The 24,934-nt window shown below is 43.4% G+C and overlaps 1 protein-coding gene across 2 annotated transcripts in view; it reads right to left on the bottom strand.

Annotated features, from left to right (window-relative positions):
- Window positions 1-1,428: 1,428 nt before the first annotated feature.
- DHRS3 (dehydrogenase/reductase 3) overlaps window positions 1,429-24,934 on the bottom strand; it is a 35,367-nt gene continuing 11,861 nt past the window's right edge. For both annotated transcript variants that reach the window (XM_063943536.1, XM_063943537.1), the window contains 5 exons: window positions 6,543-6,686; window positions 5,912-6,031; window positions 5,108-5,346; window positions 3,389-3,514; window positions 1,429-1,732 (listed from right to left, as the gene is read on the bottom strand). In XM_063943536.1, the coding sequence (XP_063799606.1) occupies window positions 1,648-1,732; window positions 3,389-3,514; window positions 5,108-5,346; window positions 5,912-6,031; window positions 6,543-6,686 (714 nt within the window). In that variant the 3' untranslated portion in view covers window positions 1,429-1,647. The remainder of the gene's footprint in view (window positions 1,733-3,388; window positions 3,515-5,107; window positions 5,347-5,911; window positions 6,032-6,542; window positions 6,687-24,934) is intronic.

Raw genomic sequence — 24,934 nt, 5'->3', positions numbered from 1 at the left:
CTACCGTATTCAATATAAAATACTTTTACTCACACACAAGGCCATTAACCATACTACACCAATGTACATCTCTTCGCTTATCTCAAAAATATCTCCCAACCTGACCTCTCCGCTCTTCACAAGATCTACGTCTCTCGTCCACAATCACTTGCTCTCATGCACGACTGCAGGACTTTCTTTGGGCTGCACCCACTCTGTGGCATGCCCTACCATGTACAATAAGATTCTCCCCTAGTCTCCAAACCTTCAAGCGTTCCCTCAAAACTCACCTCTCCAGGCAAGCTTATCAAATTCCAGAACCGCTCCCTCAACCTTCATAAGCTTTCCTATCCGATTATATCCCCACTGTACAGTCCACACATATCCTCATGTATCTTCTCTTCCTTCACTTTTCCTTCCTCCTGACCCTGGTTTATCATTGCTGTGATGTGATATCATGCAGCCCACCTAGAACCTTTGCAATCCGGTGGACAACTATGCAATAGATAGTTATTGATACATAATGATAAATGCTATTTCCCTATAAATTGTTAACCTGCAAGCAGGGCCTTCCTACCTCTGACTGTGTTATTTCCCAGTTTTGTTTTATCATTGTGTCCAATTGTAAAGCGCAATTGAATTTACTGTGCTATATAAAAAACAAAACTGTAAATAAATAAATACATTAATAAATAATTGTGCAGAGTTCCCTTGAGCAGCAGATTTACATTGTAGCACTTCAGGATTAAGCCCATTCAACTGTGAAAACAGTGATTACATAGACTACCCCCTCAAGACACAAAATATTGTGTCACATGACACCACCTGTATAAATGAAAAAAAAAAAAATAAATCCATATTTTTTCAATTCTTTTTATAATATTTTAATTGAATTATTAAAAAAAAAAAAAAAAAAAAAGTCACTAAAACCGCAGTTATTTGTGTTGTGGTGAAAATGGCATTTATACAATGGTTATTTATTATAGTTACTGACATTTGTGATTTCTGCCTAAAAAAAAAAAAAAAAAGTCAAAGAACAACTGTTTTTTCCCCCCTCTATTTTTAAATATGACTTAAAAACAAACACAAACTGTACAAAACCTGATTTTCTTCTTCAAGCCCTTAAAGAATGACTTTCCCTAAGTATCAGCCTCAAGGTTAGGGACAAAAAAACAAAACCCTACTTGATTTTAAAGGTGAATTACCATTCTGATTGCTTTATCGGGAAATGAAACAAACAAAAACACACACACAAACCACAGAAAAATAGGCAACGACAGACGAACAAGAGCCGCAGCAAATCACATAACTGGCTCATTTCCGATATAAACATTGGAATAGATTACACACAGTTCGACTGCAGCATAATCCGTTTAAAAGTCTATTAAAACAATGTTTAAATCTGTATGCTACCAGTCGATTTAAAACAATAAAAACAAAAAGTTTAGAAAAAAAAAAAAAACACCACATGAAATGGTCATGTCCTCTAGATTCTTTACAGTTCAGCAGTATTTGGGCCCGAGCAACGGCCGTACTGCAAAATCATTGACCTGGAAGATCCATTTTGCCATATACGAAGATGACTCCTCACAACCTTGTCAGGGGAAGGAGGGGGGGTGTGTCTTGGCCCCCAGTCCATGGGGAGTGCCATTCCTTTTTCAGTGGGATTTATGTCCTCCCTTTGAAAGTGTTCATACAAGTATACGATCCAGAAAACCTGTGGATTTCTTCAAGTGCTGATTGAGGGAGAATGCTGGAGAGAAAAAGGAGGGGAAAACACTAAATAAACAGACGTGTTTGGTCTAGAGGAGAAAGGATGTGAAACTGAACTACCTGTGGTTTCATGTATACAGAGGGGAAGGAAGTGCTACTGTTTTACTGCTGCTGACAACTGTTTGCAAAAGAACAGAGAAGCAAGACCGAAAGACAGGATGCAGAGTACAGAAGGCTTTCAAGACACTTACAGTAGAGAAAACAAGACAGGGTGTAAAAAACAAAAAAAACAAAAAACAAAAAGTCTTTATCCAATTATCAGTTATGAGGCATAACTCACAATAAGCGGGCTGCCGAAGCCGCGATAAAACAGATGAAAACGGCCTGTAATAGGATACAGCGATAATGACAGTCCTCATTAATTGCGATATCTGGCTGTTTTTATCAATCAAAAACGGATCGGGGCTAATTGGATACCGCTATATGACAGGGTATCGAGGACAAAAAATTTGGAGAGCATTTATAAAGACTGTTCCAAAATACAGAATAGGAGATCAGGTTACTAATTAGATTCTATTGGGAAGACGCAATTATCCGTGTGATTTACCTTGCGGCTGCAGCTTCCGGGTTTATTGCCCGAAGCTAAAGCTCCGTACACACGGGGGAGATGTGTGCTGAGCGATCTAGTACAGACCGCTCAGCACACATCTCTCCCCACGCCCAGCACTCAGCGAGATGTGTGGTGAGCGAGGGTGAGGCGCTGAGGTGAGGGTGAGGTGAGCGATCTACTAGATTTGGCATGCATGCCAAATTTGGAGTCAGCGATAGCGACCCACGGGCTGTGCATCGCTATGGGCATACACAAGGAGAGATCCGTGCGTAATTTCCACGCGATCTAGAATTCAATCACGGATCTCTCCGTGTCTACCCCCCTTAAGAAATTATTTAGCAATTCCTATATGTGGTAAGGCCGCAGCTAACGCACATTGGCTTATAGCTCCCAGATTAAGTGCCCAGACAGGGCTTCAGCCGTGCGGTAAGTCTGCAGGAAAATTAATCTGCCACATCATTTTTCTAATGTTTTAGCTAATTTAAAATAAAAAAATATAGTATCTTAATTAGCAATTATTTTTTCACATTAATGTGTGAACCAGTTTTCAGTTACCCCGTGAATACCTTAACTGAGCCCAGGGAAAAAAAGATTCTCACCCAATCCATGGGGTGGAAGTGGGCCTGCAGATCCTTCATAGGGCCTTAAGCTGGGTACGGACTTACGAACAGTCCGCTCGATGCGTTGTGCCCGACATCACAGCTGGGCAGGCATTAAAATGTGCCGGCCCAGTGGAGATGCCAGTCACCAGCAGTCCCTGCAGCTAGTTTATGGGCGGTCGGTGGTACGTTTGCACACACAGCCAGATGCGTCGTTCACAGGCATTATCAAGGGTACACAGCCACTCACGGGCTTGCAATATATCATCTGTACGCCCGAGCGGCCTATATATCTGCCAGTGTTTATTTTTCCAAGGGTTGGGGAGTAAGTGGGTTCTTTTCATTTTGGGAACACTGCACTAGGTGGCTGGAGCACATACTGTACTTTGGGCGTCGGCAAAGGTTCAGGCATCTTCTGTCTCAGAGTCTAATAGTATTTGGATATAAGTTTATCATCTGGTGTGAGACATAAGAGCAATGTATTTACCTTTTCAAGATTACAAGAATGTGCATCGTCCAGGGAAGTAGTAAGAGAGCGTGGTTCTTCTGAACAGCCTCCACCGTCCTCCGGGCCACAGTCTCGGGCTTTAAAGGGGGGAAAATGTTTGGGAACCTGTATAATAAAGACCGTAATTAGAAACACTGCATTTTCCTAGCTGCACATTTACACTTATGCTTAACCACATTTGAAAAACCACAAATTCCATTCGGAGCACAGAAGACACATAGCCATGTTTGTAAGCAAAGCAAAAAAACAAGCAACGGGGCAAAACCATGCTGCACTGAAGGAGAAGCAGATGTAACATGTGCAGAGAGATTATACGTGGGCGGGATGTGTTCAAACTGAAATCTAAGTTGAGGTGTAAAAATAAAGCTGTCCAGTATTTGTGGGCTGCATGCTAAAGTAGCCAGTATTTACCCTGCACAGAAACAATATAACCCACCCAAATCTAACTCTCTCTCTGCACCACCTGCAGTGCAACGTGGTTTTACCCAGCTGCTTAGTTTTTTGCTTTACTTACAAACATGAATCAGGCCCATTGAGCGGATGCTGTTTCGTGAGATCACTAATGTACCAGTTTTATGGTAAAACAAATGGTTCTGCAGGTCAAGATGGACCCGTCCGTAGGGGTAAAATAATGTTATATCGTAAAGGGAGGAGCCGGGTAGGATCAAAATTTTATACAGACTAGAAAATATTCTTTATGGTTATAGCTACGAAAGTATTTTTCTTCTTTCTCCATTAAAGGGAACAGTTCCTTTGTCCTGTCATAAAGCCTATTCTATACACCAGGCTTTTTGAACCAGTGTGCCGTGGCACACTAGTGTGCCGCGACCAGTTGCAAGGTGTGCCGTGGAGCCAGAGCCGCTTTCTGCACCTTCAGAATGAACTGTTGGCTCGGGCTCTTCTTAGAGGATCAGTTGTGATCGGTTCGTGACTTATGCCTTGAAGACGCGGTGGTGTGAAATTATAGGTCACAGCTGCTGCGTCTCACACCCAGCCAGCCCACCCACCTGCATACACATATTCCAGTTCCCGCCTACATCCACAGCTTTTCTTGCCCACCTATGCCCACACCTGCCCGACCGCCCGCTGCTCAGTATTCGCAGCACTCCACTATGAACAACCCCCACCACTGAGGGACAGGGAGGAGGACAGCTGACTGGTAGGGGCTAATATTTGTAATTTTATTTCTCCTGTGGGGAGCAAGAGGATTTATGTGTGGAGAATAAGGATTTATGGGGGGAATAATGCGAATAATTCATGTGGGGAGCAACAGGATTTATGTGGGAGCAATGTGATAGTTTTTTCTGCGTAGGCCAATGTATGTATGGATTTTTTTTTTTTACTGTGAGGGCGAATGTGTGTTTTTTTTTCCTGTGAGGAACTGATGGTGTGCCTTGTCAATTTTAAAATATTGTTCGGTGTGCCGCGAGTAAAAAAAAGGTTGAAAATCACTGCTATACACTATATGGGTTGGGATCGGGTGACCAGTGGTCGGGATTCCCGGCGATCAACATACCGCCATATGGGTGTCGTGGACATCCACGAGTGGGAACAGTCCTAGGCCCCCTGCCAGTCGGAATCCTGGCATCGGTATGCTGACCACCGGGATCATAACTACATCCCCACTATAAAACTAAACCGTAAAATGAAATGTGCATTTTTTTTTATTTTTTTTTTAAAAAGGACTAGAGCACAAACCTTATTCTCATTCCTTGGAACATCTCAGTGTTGGTATGGAAGGGTAATACTGTGGTGGCGTTTACTCCTGGGCAGTCCAAGAGCCCCAACGTCAAGCTTTCCATAAAAGCGAAAGAGGATGCTTTAGAAGTGCAGTAGTCGATGGCACCAGGGATTGCGGACAAGGCCAGGACAGAGTTTATGCAGACAATGTGACCGTTCTGCAGTTCCAACATGCGTGGCAGGAATGCTTTCGTGGTCTGCCGCAAAACAAAGATTACCATACATTATATTAGTATGTGCATTAACTAGACTGTGAATAATCGCTAGGTCTTTTATGTTGCTGGCCTCAACTACTGTGTGTAATATACTTAAACATCAAAATACAAAATAGTTAAGGTCTGCAGCTACAGTCTAATTAGGATCTGCTGGACGTAGGATGATAGGACACTGCAAACCCAATGCAGTACCAGGGGCTCAGTCACTCCCATGGCCGTCGCTTCCGGAGTCTACCAATAACTTACACAATAATGACAAATACAAATTACAGCCATGATCAAGAGTCATAATATAATGGGTTTCTGAATACAAAATACAAGTCTATCCAATACAATAATAATATTACAAATACATATGTAGACATTTCCTTATATTGATAAAGCTGTAATAATTTGACTTTATTTTTTACCCCTGTGCAACCCCACAAGCTTTGTAGCTACTTATTTTGAAATAAATATTCTTGAAGATAGGAAGAGTGATGTGCACATGAAAAGAGGCTTCCACCATGGTTACTTTTATCACACGACAATTACAAGAGGAACGTACCCAAAACTGTCCTAGTGTGTTGATGTGCTGGGACTTCAGAAGAGCATCATCATCACTGTCCATTAAGCTCTTCCCATGAACAACTGCAGCATTATTCACTAAAATGGTGACATCGCCCACCTGCAAGATAGAGAGCACAGAAATACAGTTTAGCATAGAGATGCCGCTCTATTTAGCTTATAGTAAAAAAATATATAGCAAGACTTTTTGACTGTACAATATAGATACTCCCAAGCGCCATTGACAAGATGGAATGCAGAGAGGATTCTGTCACCTGTGATTTGTCAATGGTCAACTACAAATCACTGAAGTGTCTCCATGCTGGGAGATGTAGGCCATTACAGGACAGTGGAATGGTTTATGATCTGCTTAACAACAGACCCTCCAACATGACCCGCCCCACTAGGTACAAAATGCTCTGTTTCTGGACTTCCCTCTTAATTTATGATTTCCATCACCTGTTTTGAACTAGTTAAATGATAAGAAAGCTGTTTCTTCACAGGTGATGGCAATAATAAATTAAGAGGGAAGTCCAGAAACAGAGCATTTTGTACCTAGTGGGGCGGGTCATGTTGGAGGGTATGTAACAATGGTCTCTCACCGGCACAAGAAACATGTTCAGATGTCTTACCTTTTCCCGGACGGATTTTGCTTGTTGGTAGACTTCCTCGCGGTTGCCAACGTCACAAATAAAATAATGGCATTCACTCCCCATCTGTCGCAGCTCTTCAGCAGTTTCCTTGAGGCATTTCTCTGTCCGGCCCCATAAAATTACCTGCAAGATGAAAAAGCTTAATAAGCGATAGGATTCTGAATGAATGAAGAATTGTGATGGTCATTACGTATCCTGGTTACAATTCTTATTTAGTTTGTGCTAGACTGGCTGCGTGTAGTTATGGTTTTCTTGGCAAAGCATGTACCTATATAAGCCATTTTTTGTTTAAATATCAGTAATGCTAATTTACTTTTTTTTTAAATAATCCAACCACTAGGTGGATAATGCTTAATCTTATTTTTACATTACTATTTTTATCATTATTATCATCATCCTTTATTTATATGGCGCCACAAGGGTTCCGCAGTGCCCAATTACAGAGTACACATGCACATAATCAAAACAGGAAAACAGTGACTTACAGTTGAAGACAATATAGGACAAGTACAGGGTAACTAAGCATAACTACACCAGTAAATGACAGAGATAAATTCCAGGTGGCCAAAAAAATGCGGGATTTGGGCAGTTGAGGATTATTAAAGTAAGAAAAAGTATAAGCACATGAGGGAAGAGGGCCCTACTCGTGAGAGCTTACATTCTAAGGGGAGGGGTGACAGACAGGGGTGACACAGATGGGGTACATAGAGAGCGTGGAGCAGAGGGTTACGATGAGACTTGGCTGGGTTTAGTAAAGAAATGGGTCTTAAGAGCCCGTTAGAAGTTTTGTAGAGAGGTGGAGAGGTAAAGAATTCCAGAGGAAGGGAGCAGCACGTGAAAAATCTTGGAGATAGGACATTGACTTACATTGCAAAATAAAATGTACATACATTTTTGTATTAATATAAGGATCCAACTAACCCAACACATCAAAATTATAAATGGAATGGATGTCCATTCATGGATACTTTACCTAAAACATTCTATACGACATAACTTCATTGCTATACCTGAAACTTTTGAGATACTGCTTAACAGCCTTATCATTTGACAAATCTGCAGATTGTATTGCATGGCCTGAAGCAACCAATGACCCTTCATTAGAACACAAAGAATTAATACTCCACTAAACCCCATTGTGTTGCCAGTGACTGAGTGCTTGATAGCTGCCTGGAGATCACAGGCGTTTCACCTTTTCTGTACCAAAAGGCTATCGTAACTAATGCACACTACCAGGATATGTGAAGAACTAGCCCTAGGCCGAGTGAGAACCAATGAAGATATTATAGGTTCCACTAAAGCACCTCATTATTTCTTTGTATTTTAATTCTCCCCCCAACCCTCCCCTCCCACCACCACCGCTGTAACCAGTCTGGAGTCCAATTGCAGAACTCTTTGCCACACACCAAAATAACCAGGTTGTTCTACACCACGCTGGATAGTAATTCCACAAGTTCAAAAAGACAATGTAGGACAGGTGTCATGAAGATACAAAGGAAAACAGATACACAAAGGACTTATCATAGTCCTATAATTTGCTGGCCAAATGATTGGTTTGAAATAGATGGTTCTTTTCAGATCAGTCTCCGAGTCTTCCACACACAGGGGTAAATTTACTAAGATGTGAGTTCTATTTGAGATGGGATATTGCCCATAGCAACCAATCAGATTCTAGGTATTATCTTCTAGAAGGTGCCAGATAAATGAAAAGTAGAATCTGATTGGTTGCTATGGGCAACATCCCATCTTAAATAGAACTCCCATCTTAGTAAATTTACCCCACAGTATCGGCCAACATCTCCAATGAATAAATGCCCACTCCTTCCTGCTTGGTTTATCCAGTCTATCTGGGGCATATTTATCTATATATACAAATTAGCCTCAAAGCCCCTTGTGGGCTCGGTAGCTAGCTGTGCTCGCCACAAGTTCTATTCCCACTCTATGGGTGTCGTGGGCACACACGAGTGTGAATAGTCCCTGTTGGTTGGCATGCCATCCGGCAGGCTTTTCAGATGCCGGGATCCTGGCGTCTGTAATGTGATCGGCGGTCACATAAACGTGTCCATAATAAACAGGTCGCAGTGTAACTACAGAAGATCCAGCACTGCCTGCTTAACAGTTGCAGGGCAGTTTCTGGGAGCAATCTGCAATGTAGTCACTGCGTAGCATACCCATGAGAATTCAGCCTAGACTAATAAATTAGCAGAATTTGGGCTTTCACAGTAGCTGTAATTCTATGGATGAGAGGTCTTTAATGTGTTTGTGTGGTCACGGTTATAAACAGGGCAAAAGAGAGTTGTCAGGTGATCCCAGCTCATTATGCTTTGGGGGTCCCAAAGTCCTTTAGCTACACTCCAGCATACAACCACTAAGGCCCCTAATCTAAATGTAGCTTGCACTTGTCTTTATGGAAGTCCAAGGAGTCTCCTCCTACTTTCAATCATTATTTTTGAAAGCCTACATGGCGAAATGCTTTTGGGGTCATCATAAAAAGTTAAGGACGCCTGATCGGAAGACTCCAAAATATTCTGCCAGTTACAAGCCTATAGTAATCTCCTGTGAGACTTATTTTCTGTAATAATAAACTCCAGCCCAACTGAGACTTCTTGAGCTACATTTCAATGACATTCACAGCACGTAGTGAGATTCTAGAGGAATATTCCACTCCTAAAAGTTCACAGGATAATGATGCATAGACCCGTAACCTAAATGTTATCATCCTAGAAGAGCGGCAACCTCAAAATTGACCCTCCACAGCCTTCTGTTCGCTCTTCCCGTTGCAAATTACTTAAAGAATCCACGTGCCCAAGCACTCATCATCCCCATCAGAAGACCCTTGCTGCGTCTGATCTTATCCCTCTCGTGTACAGAACATGAAGGTCAACGTGTCTTCATTATAACTACCAGATGTGCTCTAACGCATGGGGCAAAAGTTCAGTGTCTGTACTGCTCCAGGATTAAGAAAGGAACAAAGAGTTTTCAGTGTGCACCACACATTGAATGACCTCATAAAAATTTACAGAATACACTGTCTTCTACCGACCAGACATAATCCAAGTTATAAAGAATCATTACCGTTGACAGGGAGAACATGGTTTTTAGTGAAAGATTTTTTGTGTGTGTTTTTTTTTTAAAACACAAAAAAGAAAATTGCAAAGTCCAATCCAGACAGTAGATGGGACGTAGAAAGGTTCAATGATGTGCTGTATTAGCAAGAAGAAAAAGAAACAGTTTCCAGACTTTCTAAAGAAGTTCATGGCTAGATAGTTTCCTCTTCAGCACAGGATCCAGACACTGTGCTCTTTGATTACCTCCCTACTGAACAAGGACACACTCTTGTTTCAAGTAATTACTGACCAGAAAATTGACTAGGGCAACAGCTCGGGGAGGCAGCAAATCCCTGTGGTTGCCTTGAAAGACATCCTGCCCTGATGTTACCTCTCTCTGACCCCAGGGGGTTGGCAGGTCTGAATGCAGGTGGAATGTCCAAGCATTATCCTGGGGTGGACAATATGGAGTCATTTCATGGGGGGGGGGAAATACAACTGATAGTGAAAGGTTTTGTTGGCACCAAATTAATTTCCTATTTGCAGATCGGGACAGTGTGGCCACAGGAAAACTCGAACGTTTTAGTATATATTAAAGTGGACCATCCTCAGACGCAGCACTTGGATCCTTGCTAATGCTGACAGAAGGTGTCTTATCCCCTACAGACACCTACGGATGCATTCGCATTTTTTGCAGATCAAATCTAGCCGCCCGGTAGCAGAAATGTAAGGGGCGTTCCTGGACGGTGACTGGGAGGTAACAGATGCCCGAAGATGTTGCGTCTTATTGGAATGTTGCTGAAAGCCACAGTTGCTCACTTAGGAGGCTGTACTCAGATGGAGAAACCGCACCTACCATATGGCTAGTGCAAATTTTAATGGTGCCACTCCAGACGGTAATGCAGCGTCTATAGTGGGAGTCTCCAGGCTTGCACATAGAGGCGCATGGATGTACACCAGGGAAGGACTATACAGCGCCATTAGCATAAAGTCGCAGATGCAACTGCAGCCATAGATGCAGGGACGCCATGTCAGCCTGTAGCACCTTGTAGCGCAAGCAGATCTCTCATTAGGGATCACTAAGCCCTGGATTCTTAGGTTCTAACCTATTCTTTTCCCGTTCCTTTTAGGTTTTATGTACCAGGGAATATCATACTTAGGTTCTATTTACTAAGCCTTGGATGGAGATAAAGTCGCTGGGGATAAAGTACCAACCAATCGGCTCCTAACTGCTATGCCACAGGCTGTGGTTGAAAAATGACAGTTAGGAGCCGATTGGCTGGTACTTTATCTCCGACCACTTTATCTCCATCCAAGGCTTAGTAAATAGACCCTTAATTTCTAAAAAGACCTAATTCTGTGTGGAATGAATAGTTTTCATATGTAATTCATATTCCGAGATGTGTACTGTTGCAGGGATGGGGAACCTTTGGCCCTCCAGCTGTTGTTGAACTACACATCCCAGCATGCCCTGCAACAGTTTTAGCATGGCCAAATAGTAAAACTGTAGCAGGGCATGCTGGTATGTGTAGTTCAACAACATTTGGAGGGCTAAAGGTTCCCCATCCCTGTACAGCCTTGCTGCATAGTGTATGCAGTGCGACTGACGGGTCTTGAGATATGCTCGCACCCACCGCCATCCAGACGCTGCTGTGGGAAAGCTGCGGCTGTAAATGGATCGCAGCCTCCCACGTAATGCACCGCAGGAGCAATCACTGCAAGGAAGTAGCAGGACACATCTTTAATAACGGCACAGTATTTCACGCATAACGATATGTTGCGTGGTTTCGTTTTATTTTCATACAACGTATACATTTCTAAACCGAAATGTTTTAAAACCTACAAAATCCTAAAACATGGATTTAAAAAAAAAAAAAAAAAAAAAAATTTTTTTTTTTTTTTTTTTAGTTTTTAGACCCTAAAAATAAGGGGCCTAGTGATCACCATATCCGGCCTGCAGTGATAAGAGACATCACATCCTTCAGTCTCTGAATGCAGCTATTTTTGGTTTACCCTGTGAGAATATCCAAGTGTCCTCATAGTGCTGGGAAAAATACCCCAGGGACATAACCGCTATACAAATGCCTAATGGGGTTGTTAAGTGTTGATAATAAAACCACAAATTCCTAGAACATAGATAAAGGAACTGAAGAGATAACAGTCACAGATAATGGACTAAAGCAAAATATTGGCGACAAATCTCAGCAGTTGTTCCGGATTACATACGTAACCCCGCCGGGCGGGATGCCGACTCTCAGTATCCCGACAGCGGTTTGCCACGCTGCAGGCTCGGTGGTAGTGTCATGGACACCCACGAGTGGAAATAGCCCCTGTGCACCGGTATTCCGGCTGGCGGCATTGTTGATCCAGATGTAAACACGTAATTACACTTCTATTTGGTTTATTATATCGATGCCGCTGATTGGAGAAGCCAAGGCACCAACACTCGTCAGCAGCAGTTTATGTTCAAACCATAGGTCGTGATTCCGGAAGTATCAGATGGCTTCTAGGACCTGAGAGAATGTCTCCCAAACCGGGACCCTTAAAGCTCTGCTAGATGGGACAGGATGACCCAATCCAGCAAATATACTGTATTTCATGGAGGTCCACTTTAATGATGTGCGCTACATAGGGCAACCTAGTACAAGCCTGGTAATGACCAGAAGTTACCTTCTACTAATCTATTACACCACTTGAAAGGCAGATAGCCACGTGGACACCCATCTAGTCTAGTGGTTCTCAAATTCAGTCCCCAGGACCCCAAACGGTTCACACTTCCAAGTTCACCTAGCAGGATCACAGGTGTATTCCTTACTCACTGACACCTATTAAACGATTAACATGTGAAGCCAATCACTTTTGATTCTATAAGGAGACCTGGAAAACATGCACTGTTTAGGGTCCCAAGTACCAAGTTTGAGAACCTATGGTCTAGTCCAGGGGTTCTCAAACTCGGCCCTCAGGACCCCACACAGTGCATGTTTTGCAGGTAACCCAGCAGGTGCACAGGTGTATTAATTACTCACAGACACATTTAAAAAGGTCCACAGGTGGAGCTAATTATTTCACTTGCGATTCTGTGAGGAAACCTGCAAAACATGCACTGTGTGGGATCCTGAGGACCGAGTTTGAGAACCTGTGGCCTAGTCTGTAATGCCAAACCCGGCTTCCTTTTCAGTGTGACATGCAGTAAATCTGTTCTAAGAACTTTTCCGTTTAGCCCATGTCTGAGGTTCAGGAAATAGCCCCTCAAAGAGGGGTGGTCTTCTGTATGCCGAATGTCGGGATCCCGGCACATATTATACCGGCGCCGGAATCCCGACACCCGGCATACCGACAGCTATTCTCCTTCGTGGAGGTCCACGACCCCCCTGGAGAGAGAATAAAATAGTGTGGCGCGCAACCGTGCCCGCAAGGGGCTCCTTAGCGCTCGCCACGCTGTCGGTATGCCGGCGGTCGGGCTCCCGGCGCCGGTATGCTGGTCGCCGGGAGCCCGAGCGCCGGCATACCGTACTACACCCCTCAAAGAGAAACGGCTGTACTGGAAAATTAAATTGTCTTGGGAAGAAAAAAAAGGCCCCAAAAACATTATGCTCCCCTAAATATAGATATTACATGACCAATAAGCCTTCTAGTTAAAAAATGAGAGTACAAGACAGTCTGATGCTACAGTTCATAAGGTCATGTGAAACATTATCATACATCAACAAGTAAAGACTCTTATAGGCCCTACACACTGGCCGATATTCCTCAAAGATATGAACGATCTCGTTCATCGCTGGTGCCCCGTTGGCTGTGCATGAATATGGACGATCTTGTCCATATTTGCCTGCACTTCAATGGAGCCGGGTGACAGGGGGGGGGGGGGGGGGGGAAGAAACTTCACTCCCCCTGTCACTGCCCCCCCCCCCCCCCCCCCCACCGCCGGGTCGCCCATCGGCCGTATCCGCCGTTGGGCAGCTCGGCGGCAGATCTTTATATGTGTAGGGCCCTTTAGAAGGTCCCACATCTGCTCCAAATCCCTATGCCCCTTTTTACTTTCCATGTGTATCTATTTTGGGTCCAGTGTACAGATTTTTGGAAGCTAGGTAGCTTGGATACAGTTTAGCCCTTTCCATGAACACCTCTAGCGTTCATTACATTTGAGACGAGTGAATGTCACCACAATCTTTCAATGTGGCATGACTGCGATCACTTTTGGCAGAAAGTGTGTTCCAGTAAGACAAATCTAATTGTTTGGAGGCACTGCACTCAAGTCTTCTCATTCAACTTCATTACACTGTAACAGCCATCCATATAAGTGGCACTATGGGGGTTATTCAGAGTTGTTAGCAAACCAAAAGAGCACACTAACAAAACCATGCTGCACTGCAGGGGGGAGTGGGGGGGAGGGGCAGATGTAACATGTGCAGAGAGATTTAAATTTGGGTGGGGCGTGTACAAACTGAAATCGAAATTGCAGTATATAAATAAAGCAGCCAGTATTTACCCTGCACAGAAACAATATAACCCACCCAAATCTAACTCTCTCTGCACATGTTACATCTGCCCCACCTGCAGTGCAGCATTGTTTCGCTCAATTGCTAACTTTTTTGCTTTGCTAACAACTCTTAATAAACCCCTATGTAGGAAGAGACTTTATTTTTATACCCTAAAAAGATACATGGAATTCAATTTTCATTATGAACAAATAGTAGTTTTGGAAAATTAAACGTGGCTTTTTCACGGCCGTATAGTCACAAGTGCGGAAAGCCTCACTTCTATAAACCTAGTGAAGTGCATTTTTAGCATTGTCAAACCAGTTATTCCCCAACATCTTCTCACAATGCATCAGGAGGGTGTATGTAGACGTTTAACATTTAAATGATAATAGCTCCTAATCTGCCAGCACTTTGCAATTAGTTTTTCAGTAAAAAGAGTCCCTTGTCTCATTGTTAACCGAATATAGTATCTGAAGGTGAAAGGGGCCAGTGACCAGTCTTGAATATGCAGAACTGTAGATTAAGCATTGCATTCCCATTCTTTTGTAGAATTATTAAAACAAGAGAGGGTGTGGGTATGTTTGCAAAAAAAGGGTCAAGTAGGAGTCAACTCTTGCAATCCTATTAGTACAGGGTAAGGGTCATCTGGAGTGCAGTCTCCTGACAGTATCAAGGGTCTCAAAAAGTTATCCTAAAATCTGACGCAATTGGGGAATAAAGATTTGTCATCCCTCCCCTGTAACCGGCTTGTAGACGCGTAATCCCATCCCAATGGTCTGCATATTCAGAAATGGAGGTTTCTAACTACCCTGGCTTTAGCCATGTTTTCTGTAGAAGATGTACCATGGATAATCACTGCAAAAACAAAATTAAAAATACAAAAATAAAATAAAAACTGTATAAAATGGTTTGTTTTTTGTGTTTTTTTTAAGATATTGTAGATACTTTGTTTATAAACTACATACCTACCTACATTACTATTGAACCATTTATCAAACTACCTTCACAACTGGGGGACACATGTCATCAATATTTTAACTATTGTGATAATTGTTTTTATAGCGCCAAACACATAACGCGGCGCTCCACATAAAACATGTATCCGCATTTCCTGCTCCAGTTGATACAATTAGCATCGCCGGGATGTCATTTCAGGTGCCCTGAGCTATTCCACTGACTGCATCGTGCCCTGCATTTAGCCCGTGAGGTCACTTTACTGTCGACACCTGCAAAATGCTGACATGGTCATAACGTCGGAATTGATAATGTCACCATTGTCATAACATCAACATTTCCAGGAGGCTTAAGGTTAGGAACAGAATTAAAACAAAACTAACATGCCAATAAAGTCGACATAACATCAGTGTCAATTTGCTGAATGTTGCTAGGCTAGATGTCGATATTCCCATGTCGACACACCACACCTGAATGTGGTGTTGCATACAGGTCATCGCACCGCTCTCTGTATTGTATAGAAGTCCATAGTGACCAGGTCAGAATTCATAATGTCTACACCTTAATGTCGAAAGGCACTAGGTTTACATACAAGAATGCCGACATATTCATAATGTCAACATCTGTAATATTGACATTCTGAGAATGCCAACAGTTAGGTGCCGCTTGGAGGGTTAGCCTGCCAGGGGTGAGGTGTTAGGGATGGGCACTAGGGGGAGGGTTAGGAACTAGGGAAAGGTCTAAAATACTTACCACATCAGCAGCTCCCACAGGAGGACTCCAGCGGGAAAGAGAGTCACATAACCGCCGAAATCTGGATTCCCTGTTGGAGCAGTTGCAGCTGCTAGGACCAAATAAGAGACTTCTGGGCCACCAGGAATGTGAGGTCAACAAGCTGTCACGTCGACATGCAAATACTTTATGTTTAAAGAAATCCATTACTGCAAGACCAGCCATAAACTGCAATTCAATAGTCTGCAAACGGGACCAATACACAGTACACAACTACAGCCACTGACAAACATGGCAATTCTAGAGTTGCTTTGGAGTGGTGTCAACCATCTTCTAAATGGGAGACATAACCCTTAAGATGCATGTATGTCTGCTCAGCTGTCTGCATTGCTGGTGCAGGGATGCTCATTGCTGGCTGCTAGATCCCATCACGGCTGCACTTCCTCCATGAGAGGTAAACAAGTGCAGTGAGGTCATTAAGAGCTGGCTGACCCGCAGATGAACCCCAGGCTGTAATTGAAAAGGTGCCAACTCTCTCTCGCCAGCTACATGCAGACTCAAGCAGGGGCTAAAGTGTCACTGACCAAACTACAATAGCTGCACACAACAAGCAGCAGAGCCTATGCAATCCTTTGATCCCCCCCCCCATTCATTCCTTGCGTCTCGCCCACTGCCCATTTTACACAGGATATGTTTTTTGGAAGCCATAAAAACTACAGTGAAATGACACATTGACCTTCCCAGAAGTGATGCCGGGTGTTGCCATGAAGGAAGTGTTGTGGATTATGTGCTGGAATATTACGCACACTGAATAAGCCTGTTGAGAAGAGACTTTGGTACAAATTAATCAAGCCTTGGAGAGTGATACATTGCACGGTGATAATGTACCAACCAATCAGCTCCTAACTGCCATGTTACAGGCTGTGTTTGGGAAAAAATGACAGCTGGGAGCTGATTGGTTGGTACTTTATCACGGTGTCATTTATCACTCTCCAAGGCTTGATAAATCTAAGCCTTTGTGAGTTGAACCAATGTACAGCTTGAAAATTCACTAGGAAATAGCGATATATCAGAGACACTGTGTGGTCTATTCATGAAGCAGTGAAAACTGTGGAGAAGTGAGCCAGTGAGAAGAACCAATCAGCATTGAAGTAACATTTATAATTTGCCTACTATAAAATTATACAGAGCAGCTGATTGGTTGCCATGGGCAACTTCTCCACTCTTTTCACTGCTTCATGAATAGACCCCTTATTATGGCTTATTTATATACCGCCAATGATATTACACTGGGCTGTACAAGGGATGCTTTGTCATTCCCATCAGTCAGTCGCTGCCCCAGTGGGGCTTATGCTCTACACATGCCTTTGGGCCCACTGATAGGAGCCAATTAACCCACAAACATGTTTTTGAACTCGGAAATGCATGCAGTCTTTACACACAAACGGCCCAGATCAGTTCCAACAGATGGAGCGATTCCTGGCACACTGCGTACCATCCGTGCGATTTCAGTCAGATTTCCTGCAACAAGAATGCGGCTGCTGCAAATGGTAGCAACAGTGAGGACAGCGGCTCTTGTAAGTGGGGGGGCGGGACGGTCGCATACATGCATCCAGCTGAGAAAACAAGCGGATGTTCAATTGGGACTTATGATGGCGGAAAGCAGACGGAATTGCAACACCTTACGTGTAGCTCTGAATAAAGCCAAGATAGCGCCTTGGCAGGACTGAAACCCAGGACCCCAGCTCAGTGAAGCAGCATTTGCCATCAATGTGCCACCATGCCGCCCCATAAAAGCCTTTTGAGAAAGCGCGGGGGGGGGGGGGGGGGGGGGGGGGTCAGAACCTGCTTCCTGTGACAGCTGCAGCACTTTGCCTCCTTTTAGGTACACGGTGGTCAGTTCCCTCCGGACAATGCCCAATTTTAAAGAACAAACACCTCAATACATTCAAGATACAACAACTAGTATGACCCTGAGAGAGCATGTAAATGTAAGAGAAAGCTGTAAAGGAGGCATTGGACATCCTAGTGTAACTGATCCAGATTTGTTTTTTATTCCACCCCCCCTCCCCCCAGTTTATTTGGTCTTCCCTGAAGAAGAAACAGCAGAAAAATAATAATAATAAATAAATAAATTACTTTACTCAAAAGGCCCATACACATTAGTGTTTCCCCTCCTGGGCTGGCCGGTCGGCGTCCGCCTGTACACACTGAGCGATGTGACCGTTCATATCGCTCAGTCACGTCACGCATCCGCCGGCCGTGCATGCAGCTCCTGGACGACAGTCCAGATCGAGCATGCATGCACTGCCGACAGACGATCGTTGCCGACCTGCGGGGCCGCGCATCGACCGTAGCTGGCGTCATACACACTTGCCGATAAAATGAGTGACGTCGCTCATTTTATCGGTAAGTGTGTATGGGCCTTAAGAGGGGTATCTAATTACCCACATTCAATGACCATGGGTAATTGTATCGCCGGGGGCTATCCTATTAGCCCCAATGTGGCGCACTCCTCTGCCCCATGCCAACACTTACGAGGGATAATGCTTTGGGTGCGCATGATCTGTGGTCTTATCCCTATCCCATGTAATTTCACCCGATCACAACTACCTCTGATTGGATACCGCGATAATGACCAGTCATCAATCGCGATATCAAGCCGCTCTGATTGTCCGAAACGGCATCGGGGCTAATTGGACCCCTCCCCACTAAATCCATATAAACTTAGGTATTAATAGTGTACTGTACAGAAAAGAGAGCATTTGGGTTTATTTTTTTATTTTTTGTAGAAACTAAAGGGGGCATTAGTGAAATGCGTCAGTACACACAGGCAAGTCCTGAGACTGTTTCTGAAGGTTTCTATGGTGGAGTACCCTCGCACTGTGCTAGGATGCCAGTTCCAGTTGTCGAAGTGTTTTTCCCTCTGGAAAAGGGCTGGGATAAGAACCAACATTATGGACGGAAACGGCTACCTTTGAAAACCATTTAGACACTTCAGTATGGAGTTGTGTCTTCGTAACTACCACATCAATCCCTTTATCATAAAAATGTAATCTGTTATTATTAAGCCAGAGACATTTAATAATGAAATCCAGACCTAAACGGTTACTTTCATCTTCCTTTTGGGAAATCAAAATTGCCTCTAATTCAGCATTTCTTTCCGACTCTGGAGAAATAGTATAATTATTCCTGGAATCGCGGCACAAAATTCTATTACACAAATCATGGATTGAGTACTGAACAAATTGTGGCCTACAGCTATGAGCTTTCAACAGCTTTCAACTTCCACTGGTCCAAAAACCTAAACCACAATACTGGTTATATTAAGATCTACTTACATAGAGATAGAAGTCAAGAAAGCAAATTTAATTCAAGCAATCACTAGATATTAAATGAGAAGCACACGACTGAACTCCATCATATTTAGCAGTCACAGGGATACAGCCTAGTGACCAGGATGAAGAAGATGCCCCAACAATTGCTGTTATTTCCTTAACAGGTATGGCCGCTTACTGCATGTACGCCAAGTTCCGGAATGTGATACATTATGTAGATTGGACCCGGTGGACTTCTATTCACGTTTCGCACTGAGAAGGATCCAACAGGATGCCTCCTAGCAACCCGCTACACCCGAAGTCCCCACACCACAAAGGACAGCTCCCAGCTTTATTGCCAGGATGGACCCTTGTCAGAGCGTGTCTCCAGAAATACCATAATGGTAAATTTGCATGCAAATATTCATCTTCACAATAAAGATATTGATCACATACACATTAAGGACACTGCACGTGACTATGACAGTGACCTCGTGAGGAGGGGAATAGAGGAAGCAGGAAACCACAGATAGCATAACATTGTGATGTGATGCTCTGAACAAGACTTTGGTGACAAATGCACTTAAATGTAAGTAAACATTTGGTTGCTATGGGTCACAAAAAAAAAACAAACAAACAAAAAAGGAAGGCTCTGCATTGTTAAATGTAGAATGGTTTTCATACAAGTCCCTCATCGTGTCATAATCTAGATTAATGCAGCAGAGGACTGAGAACTTGAGCAGGACAGATATACAAGACTGGGGTCTATTTACTAAGCCTTAAATAGACCCCTTAGAGGGAAATGTACAAAGCGTGGCGAAATGAGCCAGTGGAGAAGTTGGCTGTATAAATTTAAAAGTATGCAAATTATAAGTGTTACTTCAATGCTGATTGGTTGCCATGGGTAACTTCTCCACTGGCTCATTTCTCCGCTCTTTTCATTGCTTAGTACATATCCCCCTAAGTACAGGTTACACTTCTATCTGCACTGCCAACATCTGTCTGACTGATCAGTAGCTCAATGTACAAACACTGGGATACGCTATATCAAACCTGGCTTTAAAGGTTTTAAAAATGCAAATATGATTCTTACTTTATCCCCTTCATCCCAATTACAGTGCTTTGGTGGATATTCTACCCCAAGATTTATTTGGCTGGGTGTCAGCACTCAATTTAGACACACTGCGTCTGATCTCCGTAGCAGTGAAGCAATGAAGGTAACTGCCAGAGGTTCCGGCTGTAGGTGCTGTGGCCTTGCTAAATACAATGAATCATGGGATCCCATGACCCTAACAAAGTACGGACATTGTGCCTTCGGCGAATTTAGCCAAATGAATATTTAAAAAGGAAAAACCCTTAAACAAATCTAAAAATCAGCCTCTGGGAGACAGGGCGCTGGGTTCCATACACAGTTCACACAACATCAAAGGCATCAAAGTTCAAGGCCTCATTATTAGACAGTCAGTCAACCCTTCAAATAAGATAAGACTGTAATCTAAGGGTCACAACGACCTAACAAAACCCCTATAACCTTTTGAAGTCCCGTGAAATGACTCTGGACACAAATTGGCCATTTTTGCTGGATGATAAGTACTAAGAGGCAAATAAACTTTACAATGATCGTGGAGCCTTCCACCAACCTAAACGGTCACCACAGCTCAGAGACTTCCATATCAACTTTCATGTTGCCTCTTCAATGGCTCTTAAAAGTATTTATTGTACTTTCAATGGAGACAACTGTATCTTTACTATAAACAGTCTGATCAAAGGGACTCTCTTTATCCGACACTGAAAGCTCATTGAGGTCTTAAATAAACCAGCCTTGGGAATTTCTGACCAATAAAAATGTACCATTTGCATAGAGACCATGGAAAGTCTCCTTGCATACTGCTGGGAGATCATTACTCCTGCCTCCTTTCTCTGCTCTTCTGAATGGCCGTCACCCACCCACTGATTTCCTTGTGTAGGAAGTTTGTGTTCTTTTCAGGACTAAGCATGAAATTAGCAAGTGAAAGATTTGGGTCTAAAAATGAAAAGAGCTCAACGGAGTGAAAATCCTTTTCAGTTTTAGTAAGAAAAAAAAAACAAAAAACAAAAAGGACATAAAAGAAAATACTGCTGAAGTATGTAAAACGAAAAAAAAAAAAAAAAAATCCCGAGAGGGAAGATCATTTACATGCACCAATTTATTTATAAACTTCCCACAGAATGCCAAACCATAAATCAGGGATCGCAACGGTAGTAGAGAGAAAACGGGATATAGCAAATTACATATTAGTTGAAGAAGAAAAAAACCAAGGTCAGAAATCCATCTGGATGTGAGGAATTGCTACCCTGTAGAGTTCAATCTTCTTCAAATTGCCTCCATTGGCATTTAGAAAGCAATTTCATGACCAATATCCGTAATGGTACTTATATAGACAATAGTCTCTTCAGCACTTAATAATTCAAACTCAATGTACTGAGGGGAAAAAAAAATAAAAAAAAAAAATCAATACGCTGTATAAATGACTGCTGAGATGTATGCTCCTGTACTGGACAGAGTGAACTGAGCAACGATAAGTAGTCTTTAAGGAGATGGTCTTGAAATCTAGAGAACAGTCAACATTTTTCCACATACGGCTTTGAAACGAACATGAAAACGGACAGAAGGGATTCATTTTCAGTCTCGTTATCTTAAATTGAGAACAATTATCTGTAATTCTCCAACAGCTGTAATAGGAGGAGGAGGACGACGACAATAAAAGGAAGCTGAGAAAATGTTAAACAACTTGAAGACCTCAAGGGATATATCTGCGGAACGTTCTGTCAGTAACAATTATGGATGACCACTGGAAAAAAAACAAAACGGGGGTTGGTAGGAAATGATGGGTAGTTAGTGTAAAGCATAGCATGCATTGTCAAATGCTATTTACTTAGGATACCCCATCATGCACTTCTTAACAGGCTGAACAAACTCCAGGCATCAGGGAACTGTGGTAACTACCACACTGCTGCTAACTGGGAGAGGAGAAGGAAGAAAGGGAGAATCAGCCATGTCTAGTAATGCCTACAACTCTGCATTGTTCAGATTAGTAAATTGGGCAGATACTGGTATATGAACTCAGATCATTTACAAGTCCTGCCAGCTGAAGTAAATTTAGGAGCCATGCCACCACTAGACACAATGGGGCAGATTTATTTAGCCTGGAGAAGTTGATAGGATACTGTAAAGTGAACGGAGGTAAAGCACCAGCCAATCAGCTCCTAACTTCCATGTTACAGGCTGGGTTTGAAAAATGACAGCTAGGAGCTGATTGGCTGGGGCGTTATCAACGTCCACTTTATCACATTACCAGTCTTAATAAATCTGCCCCAATATAATTTGCTGCCACCCCCTTCTCAACTGCCCCCAGCCTCCTGCAGTCGCAACTCTGCATACACATCATGGCTGAACTGTGCCGCAGCTGAAGCCTCCTGGCAGACAGCATTTAGACAAGTAGCCCCAACCCCTCCACATGCAAATCGCTGCCCACAATCACCCCCCCCCCCCCCCCCCGTGCTTGCTACATTAAAAAGGCTCAGCGGCTCTGATGCGGATTGCCCAAGTAAGCGGAGCACCTAGACCTCAATGGGAAATCCATTTAATGGCAGCCATCTGCCAACTACCCTAGCGGGGCCCTGCTTGGCCTGAGCACTCTAGCAGCTAGACCTAGCCAATATGGACATACCAAACCAGATACTGCTGCTATGGTAAGAGGTAGCATCAGCCCAGATGTTACTTGGATTATTTCCAACTTTCTACAAAAATGCACATCCATTGAGTCCCGGTCTTCAAACGGTCAGAGCCAATCACAGTGACAATTCTCTCTTGGTGGTAATAACACACAAATACAAACTCCAGCCATCGGTTCTGCGATGCAGTCACTGGTTGCGTGGTAGCCAGTTCAACACTTTACAAATATTATTACAGGGAGAAGTAAAGATATTAATAATCCATTTCCAGTAAAACCAGAACTGGCAGCTGATCCGCCTGCGGTGCTGTAATAGAATAACATTAGCAATTACAAAATAACTCCGAGGAGTGAGTGTCATTTGAAAAAATAAAAATGGAACAATAAATAGAACAAATGAAAAGGGGTAATAAACTAGCCAAGACGCCCTCTGCTATTGCATATTTCACAGAGCAAACACTACAGGGTAGGAAATATTTTACAGAATATAATATGAAATATTAACTACACTACCAACAGCAAAAGAAGCTGATCATGTGTCTCTGATGCTCTATTTTATACCAATATTTAATGTAATAGGCGATTTCGGGTGACATTGGTGATATCTGTTAGCTTTCTTCCTTACAGTGAACCGGACCACACATTGGCCCTCATTCCGAGTTGTTCGCTCGGTATTTTTCATCGCATCGCAGTGAAAATCCGCTTAGTACGCATGCGCAAAGTTCGCACTGCGACTGCGCCAAGTAACTTTACTATGAAGAAAGTATTTTTACTCACGGCTTTTTCTTCGCTCCGGCGATCGTAATGTGATTGACAGGAAATGGGTGTTACTGGGCGGAAACACGGCGTTTCAGGGGCGTGTGGCTGAAAACGCTACCGTTTCCGGAAAAAACGCAGGAGTGGCCGGGGAAACGGTGGGAGTGCCTGGGCGAACGCTGGGTGTGTTTGTGACGTCAACCAGGAACGACAAGCACTGAACTGATCGCACAGGCAGAGTAAGTCTGGAGCTACTCAGAAACTGCTAAGTAGTTAGTAATCGCAAGATTGCGCATACATCGGTCGCAATTTTAAGAAGCTAAGATTCACTCCCAGTAGGCGGCGGCTTAGCGTGTGTAACTCTGCTAAAATCGCCTTGCGACCGATCAACTCGGAATGAGGGCCATGGAGCGGAGGAGACAGCCATTTTGTCAGGTCAACACATACACGGTTGAGTCACGTTATTATGACCACCGGCTAATAGCCAGAGTAACCGCTGTGTGCAGCACGGACAGCAGCTAGACGGGCTGAACTGTCGCTTTAGACTCACGTCTGGTAGCTCCCAGGTACATTGTAACGGTGAGCTGCTCCACTGAAGCGTGTCGGTCGGCCCTGACGCACCTTCGTAGCTGACGCTCACCTCTCACATCAATGGCACGTGGTGCTCCGCAGTTTCCACGTCGGTTATTCACAACGGTGCCATCTGTCCAGTCACGATAAACCTTCACCACAGCAGCACGCGGACAGGTCACACACAGAAATACTGCCACCCTTGGCCCAAAAGCCGATAATCATCCCTTTTTGCAACTCTGATAAATCACCCCCTTTTACCCATGACAGTAACAAGTGTTATATGTGCAGACGGCCTATCACACACCCTATATACCCACCAAGCCAGCGCACGTCATGTGACGTACTTCATGGGCTACGTGCTGCCGATGTCATATGTAGGAGTTGGTCATAATGTGACTGGAGCAAGTAAATTGCCTCACTAAGGTCTAGGGAAATAGCCAAGCCACAACAAACTAATAATCTGCTCTCTAATGAATACGGATTCCCCACATAATGGCTTGTCCACTGTAAGTGACCGATAGATGCGTCACAGATTGATTAAAGTCTGAAAAGATAGGAATATGGAAAAAAAATAAAAAAAAATGTCGTGACCCCCCCCCCCCCCCAAGCAATACAAATGTGTGACTATAACAAACCACACTAGCAGGGACATCCCCATTGCTTCTGAGTATTGAGTATGCCCCCCACATTCTCCTACCCACCCGTACTAAGATCTGATCAAAATGTTAGCCCAATCCTACTCTGCCACTAGTTACCTGCTATTTTTTTTTTTTTTTTTTTTTACCCTCCATTGCTCGC

This window comes from Pseudophryne corroboree, chromosome 10 (assembly GCF_028390025.1).
Source record: "Pseudophryne corroboree isolate aPseCor3 chromosome 10, aPseCor3.hap2, whole genome shotgun sequence".
In the NCBI taxonomy this organism is placed as follows: domain Eukaryota; kingdom Metazoa; phylum Chordata; class Amphibia; order Anura; family Myobatrachidae; genus Pseudophryne; species Pseudophryne corroboree.
Note: the sequence above shows the minus strand (reverse complement) of the source record. Positions and strands in the feature narration are given on the sequence as shown.